Raw genomic sequence first — 23,329 nt, forward strand, 5'->3', positions numbered from 1 at the left:
CTTATCATCTGGCTTTGTTTCATGCTTAGTAAGGAAAATGAATCATTCAGGTTTTCTGTTGCTTTACCTTTATAGAGAAAGCACAATTGAGAGTAGAAGCTGTGTTATTTCTTCTTTGTGTACTTAAACAATATTTATCCCTTAGACCTATAGGTATGCTGTTAAATTAGGAAATAATTCTCCATGGGACTGACCTTGTACTTTTAAGCATATTAACTTACTACAAATATTACAATCCAAGTAGCTGGATGTTTGCCTACTTGTATTGTGAAATTCACTCTGTTGTGAGGAACTGTGTACTTATACAGACTGTGTCTGCTGAATTACAGTGTTCAAGGTGAACAAAAGGGTACCACTGAAGAAGAGGAAAAACTGGACAAAGTTTATGCAAATCTAGGGACACCTGGCCTTTAATGAAAAAATCTTAATCTGTTTTCTGTTCGCTTTTGGTGACTGTGGAAGGTTAACCCAAGAGCCACAAAAAGACAAGGAACCTTGCTTGAGGAGCCTTCTATCTGAACTGGAGATGCTGCTATTAGGTAGAATACTCCATTTCATCATAAGGAAAGAAAAGATTGCTCATAATTGTAAAATAATTTCAAATTCAGGGTTCTTTAAGTTACATTTAGCTGTTTAATTATGCCCATCACTAAAGCCTGGCTGTTTGTACCATGTGGTCAAAAGCAAGACCACTGAAAATCTTGAAGCTTATCCTAATTCCCAATGAAATACATTTGGGCAGTTGGAAAGCAGATTAATAACTTTTTGTGTATCAAACTCGCAAACTTAAAAATAAAGTGGCAATAGTGCATGCACTCTTAGTGGTTCAATGTGAAACTGGCTCCCCTTTTTGTTCCCTTTTTTGGGAACACTACTGTTTTTATACCATGTCAGACTTTTGTTGTTATTGTTGCTGTTTCAACTGTGTCTGACTCTTCATGACCCTTTTTGGAGGTTTCTTGTCAGAGAAAATGGAATGGTTTGTCATTTCCTTCCCTAGCTCATTATATAGATGAGGAAACTGAGGCAAATAGAGTTAAGGTATTTGTTCAGGGACACACAGCTACTAAGTGTCTGATCCTCGATTTGATCTGGAAGATAAATCTTCCTGACTTTAGATGCAGCACTCTATCTATTGCACCTTCTAGTTGCCCATCATGTCAGACTAATAGGGAACAAAGCAAATAGAAATTTTGACCAGCAATCTTTTTTCCATTATGCAACTGACCATATAAAATAATTTTAATGTGAGCATCAAATAATAACTTTATCAGATAAAGATTAATAATCCTTTTATTTTTATCCACAATTATGATTTTATTGGTGCAGAGACGTGCCAGTAAGAAAACTCCTACCAATACAAATGCCCAGCTGTTGTGGAATTGATAACTTTAGAAAGTTGCCTAAGGCTCTGAGGTTAAATGACTTGATCTGAGTCCCACCGTGAGCATGTATCGGAGATGTCCAACCTGAGCCAAGGTCTTCCTGGCTACAGGGAGTGGGAATGTGCTTCTGTTAACTGTGCCACATAGCTTAAGCAAAACAAAAAGTTGTGGTCATTTTTAAGGGATGGGGAGTTATTCAGGGGTAGCAGCACTCAGATCTTTTTCTTTGTACTAGAGCTCTTCAGAGATTGAGGCACAGAGATTTGTATATTCCTACACCCTTGTGCTTTGTCCCAGAGCTAATGCAATTATGCTTTCTCATGGCATTGAGATTAACATAGGTTCCCAATGTCTGTGCTTGCAGAACACACGCTCTGGCAAGTTTTACCATTCCATAAAGGCTTTTTGTTGCCCAACCCAACTGAATCTGGAGAAGGCTTCAATAGATTGGCCACCAGGTGATGAATTCTTTAGCTATAGTAACTCAAGGAACAATGAAAAATGGCCTTCAGTCCTGTGCGTCTACCTTATCCTTCCATGGTGGTGGTAGTAGATTGTCCGAGAAGGGAGCATCGGATCCAGGGAAGCATTCAGTATTTCAGTGACCAATGAATTGATCTACCATTGGACTGTATCAATATTGCCTTTCTTCTGATTGAATAAGACAAAGGAAGTTACAGCTAAATGGAAGAATGCCTACTTTGAGAGACAAAGGAATATTCTGAATGTTTTATCCTGTTAGCCAAAGGCAGAATAAATGTCATTTTAATGAATACTGACTCATCTCATCTTAAAGTGCTCATAAAGAGCATCAGCTAAAAGAACATTGTAAAGATATTTGCAACTAGCATACCTATTTTTATTGGAAAGGATAATAAAGTAGACAGCTTTCATAAAGAACTTTACAAGATTCTCCTTTACAAGATTCATCCCATACTTTGATACTTGGTGACTTCAGTACAAGGTGAAAATAAGAGAGGATGGCAAAAGTATGTCAAAATATATGATTCAGATTTAGCAAATTAGGTCAAAAGTTTTTAAGACTTTTCAAAAGTCTTTATGTCATGAATTTCCTCAATAAGAGACAGGAAACACTGGATGCAATGAAAACCAAAACAATACTTTTCTGAAGCATGTTCAGAAAAAGGAACCAGTATGATTACAAAACTGGAGAACATACTATAGAAGAATCAGCTAAAATAACTGAGAGTGTTGGTCATGAAAATAAGATTCAGAAGGGGAAATAATGGCTGTTTTCAGATCTTGGAAAGATTGTTTTATGGAACAGGAGTGTTCTTTTTGGTATGAGAGCTAAGAATTAGAAGTCAGGGTTGGCTGTTCCGGAAGGGTAGATTTGGCTATGATATCAGCAACAACTTTAGAGGATTTGAAAAAAATGATTAGAAGGTAAATCTGATGATTAGAGTAGAATACGTGCATTTGGAAGATGAGTTTCCTTCTTGCTGAAGGTTCTCAAGCGAAGGCTAGATGTAGAATTAGTCAATAATAATAATAATAATAATAATAATAATAATAATAATAATAACAATAACATTTATATAGTGCCTACTATGCTCCAGGCCCAATATTAAGCACTTTATAAATATCATCTCATTTAATCATCACAGCAGTCCCAGGAGGTAGGTTCTGTTATTATCTCCATTTTATAGTTGAGGAAATTGAGGCAAAGAGAGCTTACTTGTTCAGGGTCATATAACTAGTTGAATGTCTGAGGCCAGGTTTGAATTCAGGTATTCTTGACTCTAGACCCAGTATTTTTATCCACTATGTCATTTAATTGTTTCTAGCCACTGATTTGGTAGTTATATCAGAATCAGATCAATTTGTAATTAGATCAACCAATTAGAACAAGAATTAAGCCCAAATCAGATGATTCTGTCCAACATTGCAACAGTTTTGACCCAGCCCATTTAAACTAGCCAAAAAAGGGGGAAATGGAATAAGGCAAAGATTAACCTTGACTTTCACTTTTCTTGCAAAAGTTTTACCTCTGTAAAGCAGCTATTACAATGAGAAAGTCAAAGTTGTTTTAGCTTGATTTCCTTGCCAAGTGGAAGAGAGACAGCAGCCAAGGTTAGACAGCAATTAGAAATACAAATTCATTTGTAAACCACTGTAGGAAAAACAAGAGGAGGCAGAAGATTAGAAGCAGTATTTCCTCTTAAAATAGCATAAAGTTGTAGAGGTGAAAACAAGTCATTAGCTTGATATGAGACCCTACTAAGCTGTATCCCAAGAGCATAGATGAGGCAGACAATATGATAAAAAATGACATGGATTTATCAGCATTTTAGTAATTCTCTCCAAAACTAGAAAAAATTCACAAGAGCAGCTGGGCCAGACCAAGTTCACATTAAGGATATCCAGGCCAGAGGTAAGACAATCTTGAAAATAATATAGTTTATCTCTCAAGGTATAAGAAATATAAAAATGGAAAAAATCATTGTTAATCTCTATAAAGAATGATAGCTAGGACATTAGAAAGTACTTGCCCATATGCCTTCTTTCTCCTCTTTATATAATTGTTATAAAAATAATCTGAACACAATTTGAATATCCTGGATAAAATATGATATGGGAATAGGTAGGTCTTCACAAACAATTTTCCATAGTAGATCATATTTTTACAATCACCCTGCTAAGAATTTCAGAGAAAACAAAGTCTCACTATTTGTATCAAAAACAAAATCCATTTCATTTGGTATGGCAAAGCATAATATTCAAAACTCTTCCCACAACAAGGAGTCTCTCAAGAACATGTTAAGATAATAGAAGATTCTTTAATAAATAAATCCACAAAGACAACAACTTTCTGATTATCAACATGAAATGTGAAATAAAATAGGAGGAACTAAGGTTGCCAAGGATATTCATGACTGTCATGCAGGACGTCCTGCACAAGGTTTAAATAGGAGATTCCCAAGGAAGGATACAAGAACTTATTGTACACCTACTATATGAGTCTCAAAAACATAGAGAAAAGAGAATATCAAGGAGAAGAAGATGATCAATAGTATCAGAGGCTACAGATGAGTTAAGAAGGGCTTGATTTCACTGGGATCTGTATCATTTGAATATATGATTTAGTGAGAAGCCAGATCACTGAGAGTGGAGACATCAAATTGTAGGCCACCTTCTCAAGGACTTTAGCCACAAAAGAGAGGAGAGATAGGGCTATAGCTATCAGGGATAGACAGATCAAGTGAGAATTTTTGAAGGTGAGGGAGGCAGGCCTATTTGTAGGCAGGAGGGAAGCAGATAGTAGAGAGGAAGAGATTGAAAATAAATGAGAGGGGCAGCTAGGTTGCACAGTGGTTAGAACACTGGCCCTGGAGTCAGGAGAACCTGAGTTCAAATTTGGTCTCAGACACTTAATAATTACCTAGCTGTGTGGCCTTGGGCAAGCCACTTAACCCCATTGCCTTGCCAAAAACCTAAAAAAAAAAAAACACAACAAAACAAACTAGTATGGTGAGTGGAATAGTGAATTAAATAGGAACATGTAGGATTGCTTTGCTGCAGTGAATACTTAGTTGAGATTATATAACAAATTTCTGATGCACCAGCTCTGTTTCATGATTTTTTCCAACTTCATTAAGCAGTAAGTTCAGAGGATAGAAGCTTGTAGATGGTGGGAGTAATCTAAGACTAGGGCTTGATAGGAGTGGTAACAGGTTAAGGGGGCAAGGGCCTCCCTCAAATGAAGAGAATTGATTTAGGAAGAAGGCAAGTAGGTTAACATGTATTGTGAAATTATACAGTGTAATGATTCTCAGCCAATCCTTAATTTTTTTAGTCTTTTTAAAAGAGCACAAATGGTTTCAAATGATGTATAGTTAGTAATCTTAGAACACTATTTTGATTCTGTAGTGTCAAAGTTGTAGGTGAATTTCATTTGCAAAATAGGTGGTCAAAAGCTTTTCTATTCCCTTCCCATACTTTCTTCAGGGATGTCCTTGATGACTGAGATTCCACAGACCTAGGAAAGTGCACATAGAAGCAGAAGAGTCTGTAATGTTGCTGTTCTCATGATTAAATTTGCTTCCCCACATCTTTGGTGTATTCCCCTTTCATGGACCTTGAGATCTGATCCCTCAAATCCTTAAACACAAACTTTGTATCTTTGATCATGCCTAGCAGCTCTTCCTGCACTCTTTCCATTTCCTCAGATAGGATACTATGTATTGTGATTGAGTTCATACATTATTCCATTTTTCTTGTTGGTGAAAAGTTTACAACAAGCATTATCTGTCTTTACATTTTTTTTCATTTATTTGCTGACCTTTTAGTTACAACCTTAAATGTTCTTGGAATAACTTTGGCAAAAGAGCACAAGAGCTTGTTAGCCAAGGCATTTTCTAGGCTTTTAAAAAAATCTCATAATGGCAGTTGATTTACATTGCTAAACTTTATGAAATAGTTCCAATCTGTGCCCTTGTCTTTTCCTCAACTTCTCTTTTTTTTTTTGGGGGGGGGGGGTCTCATGATTTCATTTATGGAATGTCAAGATTGATGTGATTCTGTTCCTCCTGTAGCATGTCTATTGGTCATTGAATCAGGATTTCACATAGAGAGGACTAATGGCCAAGTTAATGTTTTAATGGTGGTCTAAAAACCATGATTCATAGTACACTTAGTTCCTTTTTCCTTCACTTTGACCCATCACTGCCAAAGCAAGAGGGAGGCCCACTGGACTAAGGAGCACTTAGTATTCATCACCAAATGACCAGCCTGCTAGTGATAAGACCCTGAACTCAGGCTAGTCCTTGAAAAGTAGATATAGTCGCTGTCTGGACCATATTCAAAATCCATCACAGTAAAAACCTACCAGAGCTTGTGTTTTGCTGGAAAAACCTTGAGAATTCATGATTACCACTCTTTTACCACAATAAGGTACAGGAATAAAATTCTATATAGATATAAATGCTTATTAAATTGGTTTAAATGAACATAATTCCTTATTGTTTTTGGGACCATGGGGTGAAGCTTCAAGTTCCTAAGTGTTGGGGTACAGATTAACAGGTGCTAGGCCTTGACTTTTTTCTCTTGTGCCTGAATCAAGTTTTTTGGTTTAAAAAACTTATTGCTAATGCTGTTCAAGTGACTTTACTGACAAGGAGAAACCCTCCCCCCCAAATAAGATGACCTTTTATATGCTTTCCCCAGGTTAGTGTGGTTATAGTGACTACAGCAGCTCCAATCTTACTGAGAATCATACCCTTTTCCATTGTCAAACTCTACTTTTGTCTGTATGCAGTTAAATTTGTCATTTCTTAATGGACTTCTGAGACAGGAGGAACAGGAATGAGAATAGGCCTGGTCTTTAATGCCATCACCTTCTCCTTTAGCTCTCTCTATAGCACGTGTTCCAGCTTTTTCTGAGGAAGAAAGTACAGAAGATCAAGTTATGGAGGATGCACTCCTTATGACCAGGGCTCCGGTGAGTTTGGGGTCCTTCTATCCTCTTAGTATTGCTTACATGAAGTTTCCCCCATTATATGCTCTGATAAACCTACTTTTTTAATGGTAATGTAACTTTGTCAAAACAATATTATTTGGAAGATCTTTTAGATTTTTATTCTAGGGGAATGAGTATTTTTCTCAGGTTGTTATTCTGTTTCCAAGGCTTCTCCCTTGCCATCACTGGAATTCCATTTCTTCAGAACATCTAACTTTGGGGGAAGAGAAGCTTTACTTGAATATTATTTGCAAGCTTTGGTTATCTTTGCAGGTGGTTTGTCCCTGAGGAAGGAGATATTAGTGAAGGGTTTTCTTGTTACAGGGACCAGAGACATTTAAGGATGGGGAAGTTTCTCCCTCCCAAGAGGAGCAAAAAGGTCCAGATGCTGTTCCGAAAAACCTCTGTGGTGCTGTGATGCAAAAGAATTATGGGAATGACATATCACATGGTAAAGATTTATTTTCTCCGGGAAATATTGAGTATTTTTCTTTAGAATTGTGCCCCCATATGAAATTTCATCCCTGGATAAGAGTAAAAAATGAGAGTTAAACATGATCAGAGTAGTAATATTTAAAATAAAAATGTGTTGCAGTATATATGGCTGATTACCAACACTGGCTGTTGAGTCCTACCAGGCATGAAAAGTTACCACATTGTTGAATCAGAATTTGTTTTATATTCATATTATCACTTCATTTTATTAATCTGTATAAAACCTTGAACTCATTGAAGGTGTAATGTATACCTGGATCCCTTCTGTGCCTTATTATGACATGTCAAATTTTAATATGTAGGAATGAACCACCTTTCCATTTATTTATGGATATGAATGGAATTTAACCACAGCAAAATATTTGACCTAAAACCAGAAAATAATGAGTCTTGATATTAGAAGTCTATCATCAGGATTGTAATAATTTTGCTAATTGGTCTTCTTACCTAAGTATGGGTACTTTTTTATTCAGGAAGTCTAATTTTACAAAACTGTTGAGCTTAATCAGACCATCTTTTCACTAAAAGTATTCATCAAGAGCCTTTTGTTCTAGGTACTCTGGAAAGCAATATAATGAATTTTTCTAGTCAATATAGATGTAAATGATAAGACAACTCAGAAGACATAATGTAAAAGTCATATGTAAGTAAAGGGTTGAGTACAATTCTGATGAGTTGAAAAGGTTCTTGAAATGATATGTTTAGACAGGGTAGATTCTCTGACAGTGTAAAGAGTGAAAATCATGGCATCAAAGATTTAAGGAACCTTAAAAGGCATCTGGTTTAGCCCCCTCATTTCATAGATAAGGAAACTGAATTACTTTTTGAAATCAAGTGCCTTCAAACCCATATCCCCTCACTCCAAATTCAACACTTTTTCTGCTGCACCAGGATTTTGATTCTCCTTTGGGAAGATAGAAAGGCAAACTACAGATAATAGATTAACAACAGTATAGCCAAGTAGCACTAATTAAATCAAGGCAGCTAGAGCTAGACAAGGTATAACCCACAATACAACACAGAATGACACACTTGATTTTTTTAAAAAAGATTTTTACAGTTGCACATATTTAGTGGCTAATCATTATACCTGTCATGGAATAGTCATCTTATTTTATGATATCAAGTTGAGACAGATGACCTGGTTGCACATCTGGGCTCTACTACTTAGTATGTGGAGTTGGGCACACCTCTTCCTCTCTGTATTCCTTAAATTTTCTCATTTGAAACAATACCGTGGGACTAGACAGTCAATCAAATTCCTTTTAGCTCCAAATCTATGGTCCTTTGTTGGGTTACAATGAAGTCTAAAAGGTGAAGTAGACAGTAATTTTCAGAGGGCACAATTTCCAAACTTTGTCTATGGCACACAAAAGTCTTTCCCCTGTTCTTTACTCCAAGAGGTTTAGGTTTGAGGGCAATGCTATATGTTAATCAGTCAATGATTAAGCACTTATTCTGTGGGTATATATTTATCTTTGCTGCTTATGTAGCTATAAATGATGTGGAATGCACAAACAGAAACTAAGGAGATCATTTAGGGCTGACTGGGATGGACTTAAAGCATAGCTAAATGTGTCTAGAGACATTTTTAGCAACTAATTTTTATGAAATGTAAAAAGATAGATAAGTTTCTTTCCTTCCCTAATGTTCCACTCTTTGAATACAAACAATTAATTATTTTGGTTACTTTGGAAGATCACAAAAAGGGGGGAAAATGCAAATCAAACCATTTGATTCATAAAGTCAGCATTTTCCTATGAACCACTAGGGTGAGCAGGTCTAGAAGGTGGCAGTGAGGGCCTAGGATGGCAGAGAAGAGGCAGTAAACACAGGGGAAAGAGATTTCTGCCTCCAGAGCCTCTGTGCTCTACCAGAGAAGACTTGAGCAATATTGAGAGGCATATTCAATGGAGACCAAAGAGGAAAGTTAAACATGCTTATCTTGGTTTCTGCAGGTGCTACATATTAATTTGAAGTCTGGAGGTGTAAAATTCTGAAGTTTGAATTTTTATATTCTAGCCTTTATTTTTAAATTCAAATAGGGTTAGAGTTGAAATTTAACTTTATTAAGAACATTTCATGTTATTTGTTACTCAAATAAGACAATATTCTTTTTTTGATAATAAAAACTGCTAAGAAAAAATAACTATGAAATAATTTAATGAGATGATCCAAACAATATCTCACTGTACAACAAGAGACTTGTGACTCTCAAGGAGCTAGCCTTGTGCTCAGCTTAGTGAGGAACCAGTGGAAAGGGAATGTCAACTACTAATTTTTTTAATTTATATTTTTAAAATCCATTTTTAATGCGGGGGGGGAAGCATTTTAGTATGTTCCCAGGTTTAGCTTGTAGTCTCACTTGCCTTTGAGCTAATGCTCCCTCCTCAGATTCAGCTCTTTATATTAACTTTTGAAGAGTGCTAATTAAATATAACAGATTATCATACGTAGCCACAGGATAATTTGCTTTCCCTCTTCTTCTGGGTAGCACATTAGAATGATAGTCTATCCTCCTTAACTTTGCTCTTCTCCATCTCCACTTGACTCCAGATGGCAAAGAAGCATCTTCATGTTCTGGCCTAAATTATTACAAGGTGTCATTTTACCTCTGAAATCCCCCAATTGAGTACTTTCTTCTCTCACCATGTTCTTGTTCCGACATTAGTCTCCTCCTGGCTATACTATCCTCTGCCCCAAATTTATTCTATTGTATTGTTAGCTATTTGAGTGCTGCCCTCTATAGGATTAAATGTTTCCCCCTCTGACTTTCCACAGACCAGTCTAATCCCCAACAGGTCTTCACACCAGCCTTCCCTGTTCCTTCTCCTAGGCCTGAATTACTTTGAAGACCACAACAAATATAACTTGATCCTTGTTGGTTATTTAATAGTATCTTTGATCATTTTCTCCTTAGTTCTTGGTTTACTATAGCTGATGACCCAGACTCTCATTTCCTAACATACCAGTTTCTCCATCTGGCCTTTCTTTCTTACCTTTCATTCTTTATCACAGACTTAGCATGTAATAAACAAGATTCTAATTACCTCACTCCAAATTTTCTTCTAATTTTTATCAGTATATATATATATATATATATGTTTATATATATACATGCACATATATGTATTTCCATTATTATATAATCATCTTTGTCCATACACTGGGGTAGCCATTTCTGCTTTTAAATTATTTCCTTTCCATGGATCAACCTAATCTACATAATTTCCATTTTAATAGTCATTTATTTTCATAATTTTTGAAATGTTCCCTGCATTTCTCAAAGAAAAACCCATTTCTCTACCTTTCTAAATTCTTTTTTATTATTATTATTTAAGACAATAGAGTTAAGTGACTTGCCCAAGGTCACACAGCTAGGCAATTATTAAGTGTCTGAGGTCGAATTTGAACTCAAGTCCTTCTGACTCCAGGGCCAATGCACTATCTACTATGCCACCTAGCTGCTCCTCTCTGCCTTTCTAAAACCAAGTCCTTCCCCTGTGCTCAGAATCCTGACCCTTCCTTTCCCACTGCTTCCCTTTTTTCCTCCCCTATTGCTACCAAGATCTAAAGTTCCATCTACCATTTCCATTTCTTTATTAACCTACTTAATAAGTCTTACATCAGGCTTTACTGTAATGAAACGTTTTGGGGTTTTTTTTCTCTCTGATCACAAGATAACTTGCTCTTCTTGATCTCACTGATAGATTATATATTGTGGATTATATTCATTTTTAAAATTTTTTCCACTTATTTCCTTCTTTACTGGTAAATATTTAATCTTTTCTTGATTCATAACAACATAATGGTTTTTGCAAGGCAATGGAGTTAAGTGACTTGCCCAAGATCCCACAGTTAAGTAATTACTAAGTGTCTGAGGCTGGATTTGAAAGCAGGTCCTCCTAACTTGAGGGCCAGTGCTCTATCCACCTAGCTGCCCCCTTAACAGCATATTTCATCTTTGGAAGACTGATTTAGAAAGCAGGAATCATCATAGGTTCATCATCTGAGGCAGCAAACTTGTATAAAGTTTTGTTTATAGTAAGTAGCTTCTTAGAAAAATTGAGAAAAACTTAGCCCAAGAAACTGCTTTATGATTATTTTTGTTATTTCTCATTCTCTGTGTAATTTTCTTTCAGATCACTTTATTGCCATATATTATTCTACAAAACTTTTTTTTTAGGTTTTTTGCAAGGCAAATGGCATTAAGTGGCTTGCCCAAGGCCACACAGCTAGGTAATTGTTAAGTGACTGAGGCCGGATTTGAACTCAGGTACTCCTGACTTCAGGGCCGGTGTTCTATCCACTGCACCACCTAGCCACCCTATATTCTACAAAACTTTTGTAGAAACTAGGAAATGTCTCTTAGAAATCTAAAAAAATTCATCATGGGAATGACTGGAATGATGTTACTAAAATGTAATTACAGACATTTCTCTTAGAAATAGTAATATTCCCTAATAAAACTTTAGACAAAATTAAGCTTATTTGCAATAGTTCAAAAGCCTAGAACCTCAGAGTTGGAAGGGACTTCAGGTCCAATCTATACCTGAAAAGATTCCCCTTGGTAAGACTGATCATCAAGTGGATGGCCACTTGTTATGTGTGAGGCAGAGGGAACTCCACTCTTGAAGGATTTTTCTCACCTTATATTCTTATTCATTTCTATTCTTATTCTCCCATTCTGACTCTACTTAATTCCTTTGTCCTACCACTGTCTCTCCCATCCAGCTTCCAGTTACAGTCTTGCCTTCTAGAACATCTCCCTCCATGTGAATGTCCCACTGTTGGCTCAGGTCTAATATGTCTGGATTCAAATTCATCTCCCCTCTCCAAATCTGCCTCCCTTTCCACCTTTCCTTTCTTGATCAATAGCAGTATCTTTCTACCAGTTATAGAAGATTAGAATGTAAGAATCATTTTAACCAAATCTAGTCAATCATTAGAATCCTGCTCTGAAATGTCTAACATTTTTCAATTTCTTTTCTATAATCCCTGCCACTACCCAGAATTATTGAATAATCTGTCTTCTTGGCTTCAGTCTCTGCTATCAAATTATTTTAAAAACTTTCAACACATTCCTGCAGAATATTGTTACCCAACACATTTAAATTAAACTTAGCTCTTCAGCCTAGAATTAAAATTTTGTATTTATTCTTCTCATGGTCCCATGGTTCCCCTCTATCTCTAAAGTGTGTAATATAGTGCTCAGTAAATATTCAGTGACTTGTTGGAAGTACATAGTTTAGTATCATCTTACCTGTTTAACTTTTATCTTCTATTTGTTTCCAGCACGATCCTATTTATTACTCTGCCTTCCCTCTCATTGTGGCCTGCTTGGGTTCACAGAATAACATAAAGGAAGTCTGAATTTATCTAAGTATTTTATTAAACCTGAATGGTTTAATGTGGATAATGCACTTGCTGTGCATTTCATTCAAATCCTACATCTCCTCTGGATACAGGACCATACTCATTAAGCCACATATCATTTTCCTCCCATTCCCATGACATTTACAGATGTCATTTCTCCCTCACCATTCCCCAAAGGTCATTAAAGCATCAGTCCCAGATATTGGAGGTCTGTTGTTTTCTGTAATTTCCACAGTCTTCCACATGTCCAGTCCAAGACCCATTGAGGATGAGAGGTACCTCTGCTGTCCTAGTAGCTTTTCTGTTGCACCTTCAGGTTGTTGCCTCAGTTCATTCTCTGGTTTTCTTATCTAGGCTTCTTCCCAATTACCCTGCATTCTTGGGGTCTTCCACGTGGCTCTCTTTCCCAGTTGTGTCTTCCCTTAAATATCTTAAATATCTCATGAGTTAACTTCAAGGAGAAAGAACCCCCAATTTGTCCCTTCTGTATCATATCCCCTCTAACCTTGAGATAACATGCTTCTAATAATACATCATTAACATGGAACAAGCAAGGTTATTGCACATTCCATTGAGAGCCTTCTAGCTTGAACCTGGATTGATTCTTTCTCAGGCCATGTTCAACCCCAGCTTTTAGCCAACTTTATTCCCCTTAGGCACAGTAACACTATTTACCTTAATTTCTATACATTTCCCCATATTCTTATGGTGCTTACTTCCAACTCCATTTCTATGTTCCTACTGTCCCTGTCACTTGTAATGGCCCTCCCCACCCTCCAGACATTTATATAACATTTACTTTCTTCAAAACTCAGCTCAAATCCTACCTCTTTTAAAATCTCCCTTCACTCCTAGAGTCCACATTGAGATCACCTTTCTTTGAATTCCCAGGACATTCATAAGCTCTATCAGCATTACACTAGATACTACAATATCCTCCATTTACTGTTATTATATGATTTTAAATATGAGTGTGTGCCCACAGAATTTCCCCTTTAGCCCCAACCAGATTATAAAATATGATAAGGAGTGTGTCTTTTGTATTCTTTGTATCTCCTATGGCAGTTGTCAGACACTCAGCCACATGTGGTCCACAACACTCCCAAGTGCTCCCTTGAATCAGATTAAAATGACTAAAGAAATATTTAACTAAATAATACAAGAAAATATAGATAACATTATATTTTAAAACTAAGTCAATATGTGACCCATAGGGAAATTTATATATATATATTAGTGGCCACTGTTTCCATTTGAGTTTGACACCATTGCCCTACAGTATTGAGCTCACAAGTCCCTTATTGCTGATTGATCTTCTCAATGAGTCCTCAAATGATTATGTGCTTTTGACCAGTTCTATCTAGCATAGTGCTGTAACATAGACACTATCAGCAAAATAAGTCTATGAAGAGGACCATAATTGCAATTGAGGTTAAGGAATTGCTGCCTCTTGTTTCTTGAACTGCAGTAAATGTTTTGGTCTTCAGAGGTTTGATATTTTCAAGGCAATAGCCAAGGCTTTCTGCCCTTCATTTGCCCCTCAAAACTGCAGAAATTGAAACAGTTTCCTTCTATATCATCATAATCTAGATCATCAAGATACTCCTTGAAGCTTTTTACCTAAACTACAGATGTACTTTTTAAAAAAATTTTAACCATAAACATAGTTAGCTATGCAAATGCTTAGGGACTTGGTTGTAATGATTTCATCTTTTCACATGCTGTTAAAATGCAAAGTAATGTGATGGTGGATCCTAGATCATATATATATATATATATATATATATATATATATATATATATATATATGCATATATATATATATATATATGTAATGAAAGTGATAACTCTACCTACTACTTCATTAGAGCTGAGACTGTCCTTAAGATTTTATCTGTGAGATCAACAAAATATACCATTTATATACCCTGTTTACATCCTGGTGATCGGATTCCCAAATTTTAAACCTGACTATTGATGTAGTAAGTATGCTTCAACTGAAGCAAAAAATAGCCATGTACTGACATTTTTAGGCTTTGGGAAAAAAGGAAGGTTCTGAGACATTCAAACCTACTCAGCTGAGGTGGTTATGAGAATGGCTGGGGCATCAGCTTGAAGGAAGTAAAGTGAAGATTGAACCTTCTTGAATTCTTAAAACTCTTTGCTATCACCAGAAATTTAATTTTACCTTTTTTTCTTTCCTTTACCTATAGTTTCTTTCCTTTTCCATGAAAGAAATTATTTATAAACATGTTTTTTTTTTGGGGGGGTGTTTTGGTCCTTTCAGATTTTGAGATCCAGAGTGAGAATGAAGAGAACTCAAATCAGGAAATGTTTGAAGCCGTGGAAGAAAATATGTTATTGGGAAGGCCTGAAGGGGAAGGCATTCATCATTCTGAGTGGGGAAGTGACTTTGAAAGAAACTGTGGGATAGAGAGGTCTCAGGGAAATTCCCAAGCAGAGGAATTTGGGGAAACGACTTCACAGGACAGGGAAATAGGACAATTCATAGGCCTTCAAGGAACCTATTTAGGGGAGAAGCCCTATGAATGTCCTCAATGTGGGAAAACTTTCAGTCGGAAATCACACCTTATTACACATGAGAGGACACATACAGGAGAAAAATATTATAAATGTGATGAATGTGGAAAAAGCTTTAGTGATGGCTCAAACTTTAGTAGACACCAAACAACTCATACTGGGGAAAAACCTTATAAATGCAGAGATTGTGGGAAAAGTTTTAGCCGGAGTGCAAACCTAATAACACACCAGAGAATTCACACGGGTGAAAAACCCTTCCAGTGTGCTGAGTGTGGGAAAAGTTTCAGCAGGAGTCCCAATCTCATTGCTCATCAGCGAACTCACACAGGAGAAAAACCTTATTCATGCCTGGAGTGTGGAAAGAGCTTTGGTAACCGTTCTAGCCTTAATACACACCAGGGAATTCACACTGGAGAGAAACCCTATGAATGTAAAGAGTGTGGCGAAAGCTTTAGTTACAACTCTAACTTAATTAGACACCAGAGAATCCACACAGGAGAGAAACCATATAAATGTACTGACTGTGGACAAAGATTCAGTCAGAGCTCAGCTCTTATTACACACCGAAGAACTCATACAGGAGAAAAGCCCTATCAGTGCAACGAATGTGGAAAAAGCTTTAGCCGGAGCTCAAACCTAGCAACACACCGAAGAACCCACATGGTGGAGAAGCCCTATAAATGTGGTGAGTGTGGGAAAAGTTTCAGCCAGAGTTCTAGTTTGATTGCCCATCAAGGAATGCACACAGGGGAGAAACCCTATGAATGTCTGACATGTGGGGAAAGCTTTAGTTGGAGTTCCAACCTAATTAAACACCAGAGAATCCACACAGGAGAAAAGCCCTATAAGTGCTCTGAGTGTGAGAAATGTTTCAGCCAGCGATCACAACTTGTAGTTCATCAGAGAACTCACACGGGAGAAAAACCATATAAATGCCTCATGTGTGGAAAAAGCTTCAGCCGGGGATCGATCCTGGTCATGCACCAGAGAGCTCATCTAGGGGACAAACCTTATAGATGTCCTGAATGTGGGAAAGGCTTTAGTTGGAATTCTGTTCTTATTATACATCAAAGAATACACACAGGGGAAAGGCCCTACAAATGCCCAGAATGTGGGAAAGGCTTTAGTAATAGTTCCAACTTTATTACACATCAGAGAACTCACATGAAAGAGAAGCTCTATTGATGTAGCAAGTATGGGAAAAGTTTGCTGTCGGGAAACTGATAGGAAAGGAAAGCCACAAGCATCCTGAAGGCAGTAGTTCTACCAAAAAAGCTGTATCTAACATCCCATTTAAAGATCCATTCATTTTAATATTCTAGAGAACTTTTTTGCCAAAATCTTACCATTGTCCTTCCTGATATTTGTGATCCTATCTTAGGAGTCTGAAGAACTCAAAACAAACAGGACAGGAATGGAAGGTCAGGCAATATGGATCATGTATCTGGTCCTGCCATCAATTCACTGCTTAATTCCCAGTCTCCTTCCTTGTGCCTAAAATTTCCCCTTGGCAAAATAGGGAGAATATTTCCAGTTGTAAGGAGAAAAACGAATCTACAAAATGGGTCAGATTGCTCAGAAAAAAAAAAAAGCCAGAGATCCATATGAATGCTTGTTCTTTTCCCCAGCTTTGTTGTTGCTATGGTGCCTTCATTCCATTCTGTTGTGCAGCCACTAAATATTTTCTTCTTGGATTAAATATATTAGGCTACACCTCTAAGATCAAAGACAGAGACAGGGCAATCCAGCTTTGTAATGAAAAGAAGAGGGATAGACACCAAAATCAAGTACTTTTCTGTTTCTGGAATATTTCAGGAGCACAAAAAAGGGAGAGAGTAAGTCCTGCCTAAAACCTGGATATACCCTATGGAAAGGTGTTGGGCCTCTCTGGGCTAAAAATTTATGAACTAAAGTGAATTTAACCATTGCCCACTAAGCTAAGCTTGTGGTAGCCCTACCAGAGTAAAAAGGCTACATTGGAGAGTGGGATTAGTTGATGAGAATATACATCTGAAGGGGTAGTGGCCCATTTGAGACCCAGTAACTTCTACTACTGGTAGTTAATTTTCTTCCTCATAGTGGGAGACAGTTGATACTTCCTTTACTGCTGGAGGAACATTTTTTTTTCACTTATGCCTCACACAGATATGTAGCCCTATAATCATTTTATAGTGATTCATTCTATGCACTCGTATTTCTCTATAGATGATTTCTCTTGTATATCCAGCTCTAGAATTCTATCAAGTAGTTTATTGCATACTAAAAACTTATTTCTTAAGGAAGTTCTGGTGTTCATGTCATCTGGTCTTAGACCCCTGTGGGAGGTCATCCTGTGGCTTGTGCCCTACTGTGTGACACTGCTATGGCTCTGTGCCTGTGGTCCCTAATTCCTATAGCAATGAAGACAGTGGAAGGAGAACAGCTGAAGGGGGTTATTAGTTGGGCAGAGGACAGACAGTGAAGACGTTTCTGGGAAATTTGAAGCTGTCTCCTTCCTCTGCAAATGGAACCTGGACTCACCATGAATCCTCAGGTCCCATGGTCTTCATTTTAATAAAGTATTCCTGTGCCTCTGCTGACTCAGTCCTTTAACTCGTGTGGTTCAAAAATCATGTGTTTCTATATCAGGAAGCCCCAGTCAGTGGATTATGATTATGAAAGCCTACCTAATAAATTAAGCCAGCTGTCCCTACTGCCAATCACAAGCCTCCAACCTGTGATGGTTTGCCAGGAGTCCTGATAGGGTGAGGAAGACAGCTGGTATTTTATCGCCTTCCTTATTCAGAATAGGGCCTTGATTTGTCAAACTGCTTCACCCCATTCCAAGTTTAGAGACTTTACCATCATTCTTCAACCCTCTTTCCTGTCCCTCTCCCCCCTTCAAAAAAATGATCTCACTAATGCTTCAGAGGGAATGAAAGATAGCTCCATTTAACAAAGTTTTGGGACCCCTGTTGTATATACTATATGTATATGCTACCAGGACTATTGTAGCCCCAATCCATGATAAGTGTTCAGTTTTAGCTTTTCCAAAGCCCTACATAGTGCCTTGCACAAAATAAGTGATTAATATTTGTTGGTTGATTGTTCTCCTAATAGCCTTTGAGCAGGAGGGAAAACTATCTTGAAGGACAGAGTGCCAGCTTTCCTTAGCTGTCTGATCATGTAACAAAAGTGTTACATTCTCTTAGATTCTCATTTTTTTTAGATAATGCATAATCCATTTGTCATTGCTTCATTTTCAGCTACAGTTTAGAATTATGAACTGGAAATTGATTTGAGTTTTTTAAAATACTCTCTCTTTGATGTAAATGTGATTTATCCGGCTTTTGTAAGACTAAGCTGGCTCTCAATATTTGTTCATCTGATAGACTTTTAACACTGCATTTTTTGTAACTGGCCTTAGTGAATGTATTCAAAACTAAATACACTAACCAAATAAAGGCACATTGAAATAACATATTTTAAACAGTCACCCTGCATTTCTATCATATTGTTAATGGTCAATATAAAACAATTTATCAGGTTTAAAATATAACTGACAGTAAATACACATAGCATTCATTTCTCTTCTATCTCCTCATTTAAATAACCCAAGTCCTCATGACAGAATTGTATTAGATGATCTTAAACTTTAGCATTAAATCCTATAAGGATAATATAATCCTACTAGCTATATAGATAGCAATGTACTCCTAATAAAGTCTACCCTCATTTTTATTAGTCTTTTTTAGGATTTATAGCAAATCCTAATGGGGTATTTATTTCCTTATAAGTCATTTTATATTACACCAGGCTGATTCTATCAGGTGAAAGATGTTGCCAAGTATCAGTGGCTTGCTGGCCTAGATACTTTACATGTAATTGGACATAGATTTCTCAATCAAAATGAATCACTGCTTACTTATAAAACAATTGCATATAAAAATAAACTGTTTCTAAACCAGTGAGAAAGCCTAACTAGCCTGAAGCATGTATGTCTACTTATTTAATCTGTCATTTGTAGTTTTCTGACAGGTTTTTACAGGTTTATCCACAGCTCCATAGTTTATGCTTAGTTGCACTCATGTTTATCTTCATTAATACATTTTCTTTTTTTTTTCCTTTTTTTTTTTAAGGTTTTTGCAAGGCAAATGGGGTTAAGTGGCTTGCCCAAGGCCACACAGCTAGGTAATTATTAAGTGTCTGAGACCATATTTGAACCCAGGTACTCCTGACTCCAGGGCCAGTGTCATTAATACATTTTCAATATTCTTCCCAAAGATTATTCTTTAACGCTGAATCTATTGCTCTCATAATGGAGGAACATCCCAACAGTCCTTTAAAACTGTATAATATGCCCAACTACTTTAATAGCAAAAACTCTAACCGAACTTCTCCATACCATTTTCCATATCATTATCTATGTTTCTAAATTACTTTATGATCCTAATGAATCTGTAAATTCCCATAGTCCTCATTCACACAAGCCTTTCCAGACCCCATTAAAACTTTTTTGTTGAATCTGCTCTTCTAGTTGTCTCCTACAGCTTCTACTACCCTTAATTAAGGGTCTAGCTAGATGTTTCCTTCCAAATGATCCTGTATTGGCAGTTGGTGATCACTGGGGACTTGGTCTCCATAGCAATCAGTAGTTGTAAGCAAGTTTTGTTCATGGACTGTCAAGGGTTTTGTTGAGAAGCATCCTCTGGGACAAGGATATTCAGTTTGCTAATTAAGGAAGACCCAGTTTTTTTTTTATGACAGAAAAGTCCAGTCTGGATGAAATACAGAGGGTACCCAATGTCCCAGCACTCAAGTACTACACTTCAAAGCATAATAATTCCAGAAGTGGTATCTATTTGTTCTTTCTCCTGAAGATATGGGATGAAGTGCATAGAGAGTTGTGTATGTCCAAAGTTTGCATGTCTGACTTTGTTCCCTATCACAATTCCCACTTTCTTTAAAAGACCTCAGAAAACCTGAGGAGGTAGAATTTAAAAGGCTGAATGACTGGAAAAGAAAAACCCAGCATTGGTTTCTTCTATTAAACATCTTCTACAGATACTGGATCTAAATGGCAAAGATCTTAGAATTCAAAGATTCCATTCCATTCATCCATTTAAAGGTTCTGAAGTATAGCAATCTTAGTAAAAAGTTCCAAAATGACGAACATGAGCTGTCCAGAAGATTTATATGGCAGCTTGTTTTTTTTCTGGTAGGGTAGGGGTGGGAATGTTGATTGACAGGGTGCCTATCCTTGAATTGCTGATGTTCCCTCTAGTGCCCACCTACATTTAAGACTGGACTCCGGATTCAAATAGGAGGGGATCTTAGGGACCACCAAAGTCAACCCTCCACATACCAGTGGAGAAGGAGGGTCACTGGCTGCAGGACGGCCACAGTTCAGCCCTAGGTTCCGGGGAAAGTCACAATAATCCCAATTCTTATCCACACCTGTGCTCTGCCCAGCCCCGCCCCCCACAGTGTGCCAAACAGATGAGGGTGGGAGACTTCAACAGAGAGGAGCCCCGCGCCTCCAGGGGGAAAGGAGGGGGAGCGCAACATTCTTCTCTGCTAATCATTTGCCTTCGCTTGTTCGCGTTACAGTTTCCACAAACACGGTCTCTCCGGCCCCTCACCACCGCCCTGGGCGGGCCGCGGGCAGGGCTCAAAGATCCAGTCGAGGAGCCGGGGCGGGCCGGGGCCGGGCCGGGGCTGGGCCGGGCCGGGCGCCCGCCTCTCGGAGCCGCCCCACTCCCTTTCTCCCCGCTGCCCGCGACCCCCGGGGGCCAGGCCTTTCCGGGGCGGCAGCGCCCCCTCTCTCCTCCATCTCTCCAGCTAGGGCCCCGGGTCACTGAGTCTAACCCCCACACCGTACAGGCGAGGACACGAGGCCAGGGAAGTGGAGCGACTTGCCCGTGGTGGCCCGGCGAGTCCGTGGCGGAGCCGACGTGGGAACGCGGCCGTGCCGTCTCCGCGCTGGGGGCGCTTCCTCAGCCCCTGTGCTCCTGGCCGCAGCAGGTGCGCACGCACACACACACCTGGGGCCGGGCCGGGCCGGGCCGGGCCGGGCCGGGGCCGGCCTCGCTGGTCGCCGGCACCAGCCCGGAATGGGTGGAACTAACAGAGTCCGGACATCGCTGCTGGGGGCGGGGCTCCGACGCGGGCTCTCGCTCCCCGGCCCGGCCCCTCTCTCCTGGGTTCTCAGCCAGCCGGGCCGGACCCGCTCGACCCGGCCCCCGCCAGGCCCCGCCCCGGGCTTTCGAGGGCGCCCAACAGAAGAACCGCGGGGTGGCAGAAGACTTAACGGCCCCGCCCGCAAAAACGGCCTCCAGGCCCCCGGGACCAGTGAGGTAAGAGGCGCCCGCCCTTCTCCTCCGGTGATAGGTCTGTGTGAGGGCGTCCTCGAAGTGGCTCTTTTCCCATTGGCCCGTCTTGCGGGGTGAGAGGGCGCGAGGAGGCTTCTGGGGGATGTAGTTGCTCTGACTCCGCCTGGGTCCCGGGCGGCGGGAGCCGCATTTCCGCTTCCTGTCCTGCCGCGGTTGTGGCTGTCGGTTCGGAGCCCTAAGCAGAGGCGGCTCGAGGGGCAGGCGTGGAGGCCGCGGGGCAGAGCGGGCGATCCCTCGGGAGTGAGCAGACCCACCCGCGCGGGGCGGGGCTCCAGCCGCGGCATGGGGAGGGGGCTGGATGGATGAGGGCCGGCCGCGGAGGCAGGGGCGGGGAGGTGGGCTTCTCCGGCTGCAGGCTCCGACTCTGGTGCTGGGCAGGGGGCCCGGAGGGCAGCACCTCCCGACGGTTACTCCCCGGCTGGAGAGACCCCGTCCCCCGCTGCGCACACGCACACGCGCGCGCACACACGCTTTTTCCCCCTTTTCCCACATTTCGCTCTGTGGCCGAGGCACGTCCAAAGTCCCCCGAGTGTTTTGCGTGCGCTTCCTCAGAGTCCCCAGTGTACACCTCCCGTGAAAGACTCAACTCAAATTAACCCAATCTTGAGGTTGAATCGCCTAATACAAGTTTAAACCCTAGAACCCTTTTTCTGCCACTAATTAATTTGCAGGACCTTAGGAAAATCAAACTTTTCTCATTATATTTGCCCTCTGTTTCCAAAAAGTCCTTTCCAACATTAAAAAAAAGTTTTGATTTGTTGACCTACTCAGAGAACCCGAGACCCAAAGAAAAGAAAGCCTGGGGCATATAGACAACCCATCCCTCACCCTTTCCTAAAATTCCATGTCCCACTAAGGTGTTGCTCTCCATGGTGCTGTCTTGTAGGTTATCTCAATGCTGTTCTGGGTTCTAATTTGTAGTCCTGGGGACAAGTTTGGTATCATAACAGAGGGACCGGTAGAAACTGACCTTTCTAAGGTACAGTAATCAGAATAGAAACAGGAACTGTTGAAGAGGACTAGGAAAGAAAGAAACAAGGAGATATTTTGTGCTTTTCCACCAGAAGTTGAATTGGGTTAATAGATAACTTAGATGTTAGATAACACGTGTTGACGCTATTGTTGTGTCTCTCTGTACCCAGAGTCCTCTGGAAGAGTTCCACTCAGTGGTGCCTAGCCAGAGGCAAGAGTATTTTTTTAAAAAAGGGAAAAGATCTTACCAAAAGAACAAAACCTCTTCTTGAACTGGACAATGGCTGTAGTTTTGGACCCCCAGATGCACGCTCCTCAAACACAAGATGGGTTCCTAATAGTGAAATTGGAAGATGATTCCCACTGGCATCAGGAATCTTTCCTTCATGGAAATGACCAAAGTCCTGAGACTTCCTGTCAGCGTTTCTGGCATTTCCAATACCAGGAGGCAGCAGGACCACGTGAAGCTTTGAACCAACTCCGTGAACTCTGTCGTCAATGGCTGAGACCAGAGAAGTGCACCAAAGAGCAGATTCTAGAGCTGCTCGTGCTGGAGCAGTTCCTGACTGTTCTACCTAGAGAAATCCAGACCTGGGTTAGAGAACAACATCCAGAGAGTGGAGAGGAGGCAGTGACCCTGGTGGAAAATTTGCAAAGAGAACCTGGCAGGTCAGGGCTGAAGGTAAGAATGGGATGCCTTTGTTTTATGA

At 39.6% G+C, this 23,329-nt stretch overlaps 3 protein-coding genes across 8 annotated transcripts in view; 2 read left to right on the forward strand and 1 right to left on the reverse strand.

Moving 5' to 3' along the window:
* Window positions 1-20,855, forward strand: part of ZSCAN2 (zinc finger and SCAN domain containing 2) — a 29,688-nt gene extending 8,833 nt beyond the window's left edge. For both annotated transcript variants that reach the window (XM_074233925.1, XM_074233924.1), the window contains exons 3-5: window positions 6,755-6,846; window positions 7,189-7,315; window positions 15,023-20,855. In XM_074233925.1, the coding sequence (XP_074090026.1) occupies window positions 6,755-6,846; window positions 7,189-7,315; window positions 15,023-16,461 (1,658 nt within the window). In that variant the 3' untranslated portion in view covers window positions 16,462-20,855. The remainder of the gene's footprint in view (window positions 1-6,754; window positions 6,847-7,188; window positions 7,316-15,022) is intronic.
* Window positions 1-22,051, reverse strand: LOC141521398 (uncharacterized). Its single transcript, XM_074233926.1, has 2 exons — window positions 6,625-22,051; window positions 1-67 (listed from the first exon to the last, which is right to left on the reverse strand). Exon 1 carries the CDS (start codon window positions 21,929-21,931, stop codon window positions 21,119-21,121), a length of 813 nt encoding a protein of 270 aa, XP_074090027.1. The 5' UTR covers window positions 21,932-22,051; the 3' UTR covers window positions 1-67; window positions 6,625-21,118.
* LOC141521395 (zinc finger and SCAN domain-containing protein 29-like) overlaps window positions 21,791-23,329 on the forward strand; it is a 12,914-nt gene continuing 11,375 nt past the window's right edge. For 2 of the 5 annotated variants that reach the window (XM_074233918.1, XM_074233920.1), the window contains exon 1: window positions 22,009-23,301. In XM_074233918.1, the coding sequence (XP_074090019.1) occupies window positions 22,900-23,301 (402 nt within the window). In that variant the 5' untranslated portion in view covers window positions 22,009-22,899. Of the gene's footprint in view, window positions 21,888-22,008; window positions 23,302-23,329 lie in introns of those variants that run through there. The other 3 variants (XM_074233919.1, XM_074233923.1, XM_074233922.1) reach the window with 3 other exon arrangements.

The sequence above is a fragment of the Macrotis lagotis genome, chromosome 4, assembly GCF_037893015.1.
Source record: "Macrotis lagotis isolate mMagLag1 chromosome 4, bilby.v1.9.chrom.fasta, whole genome shotgun sequence".
Lineage (NCBI taxonomy): Eukaryota > Metazoa > Chordata > Mammalia > Peramelemorphia > Peramelidae > Macrotis > Macrotis lagotis.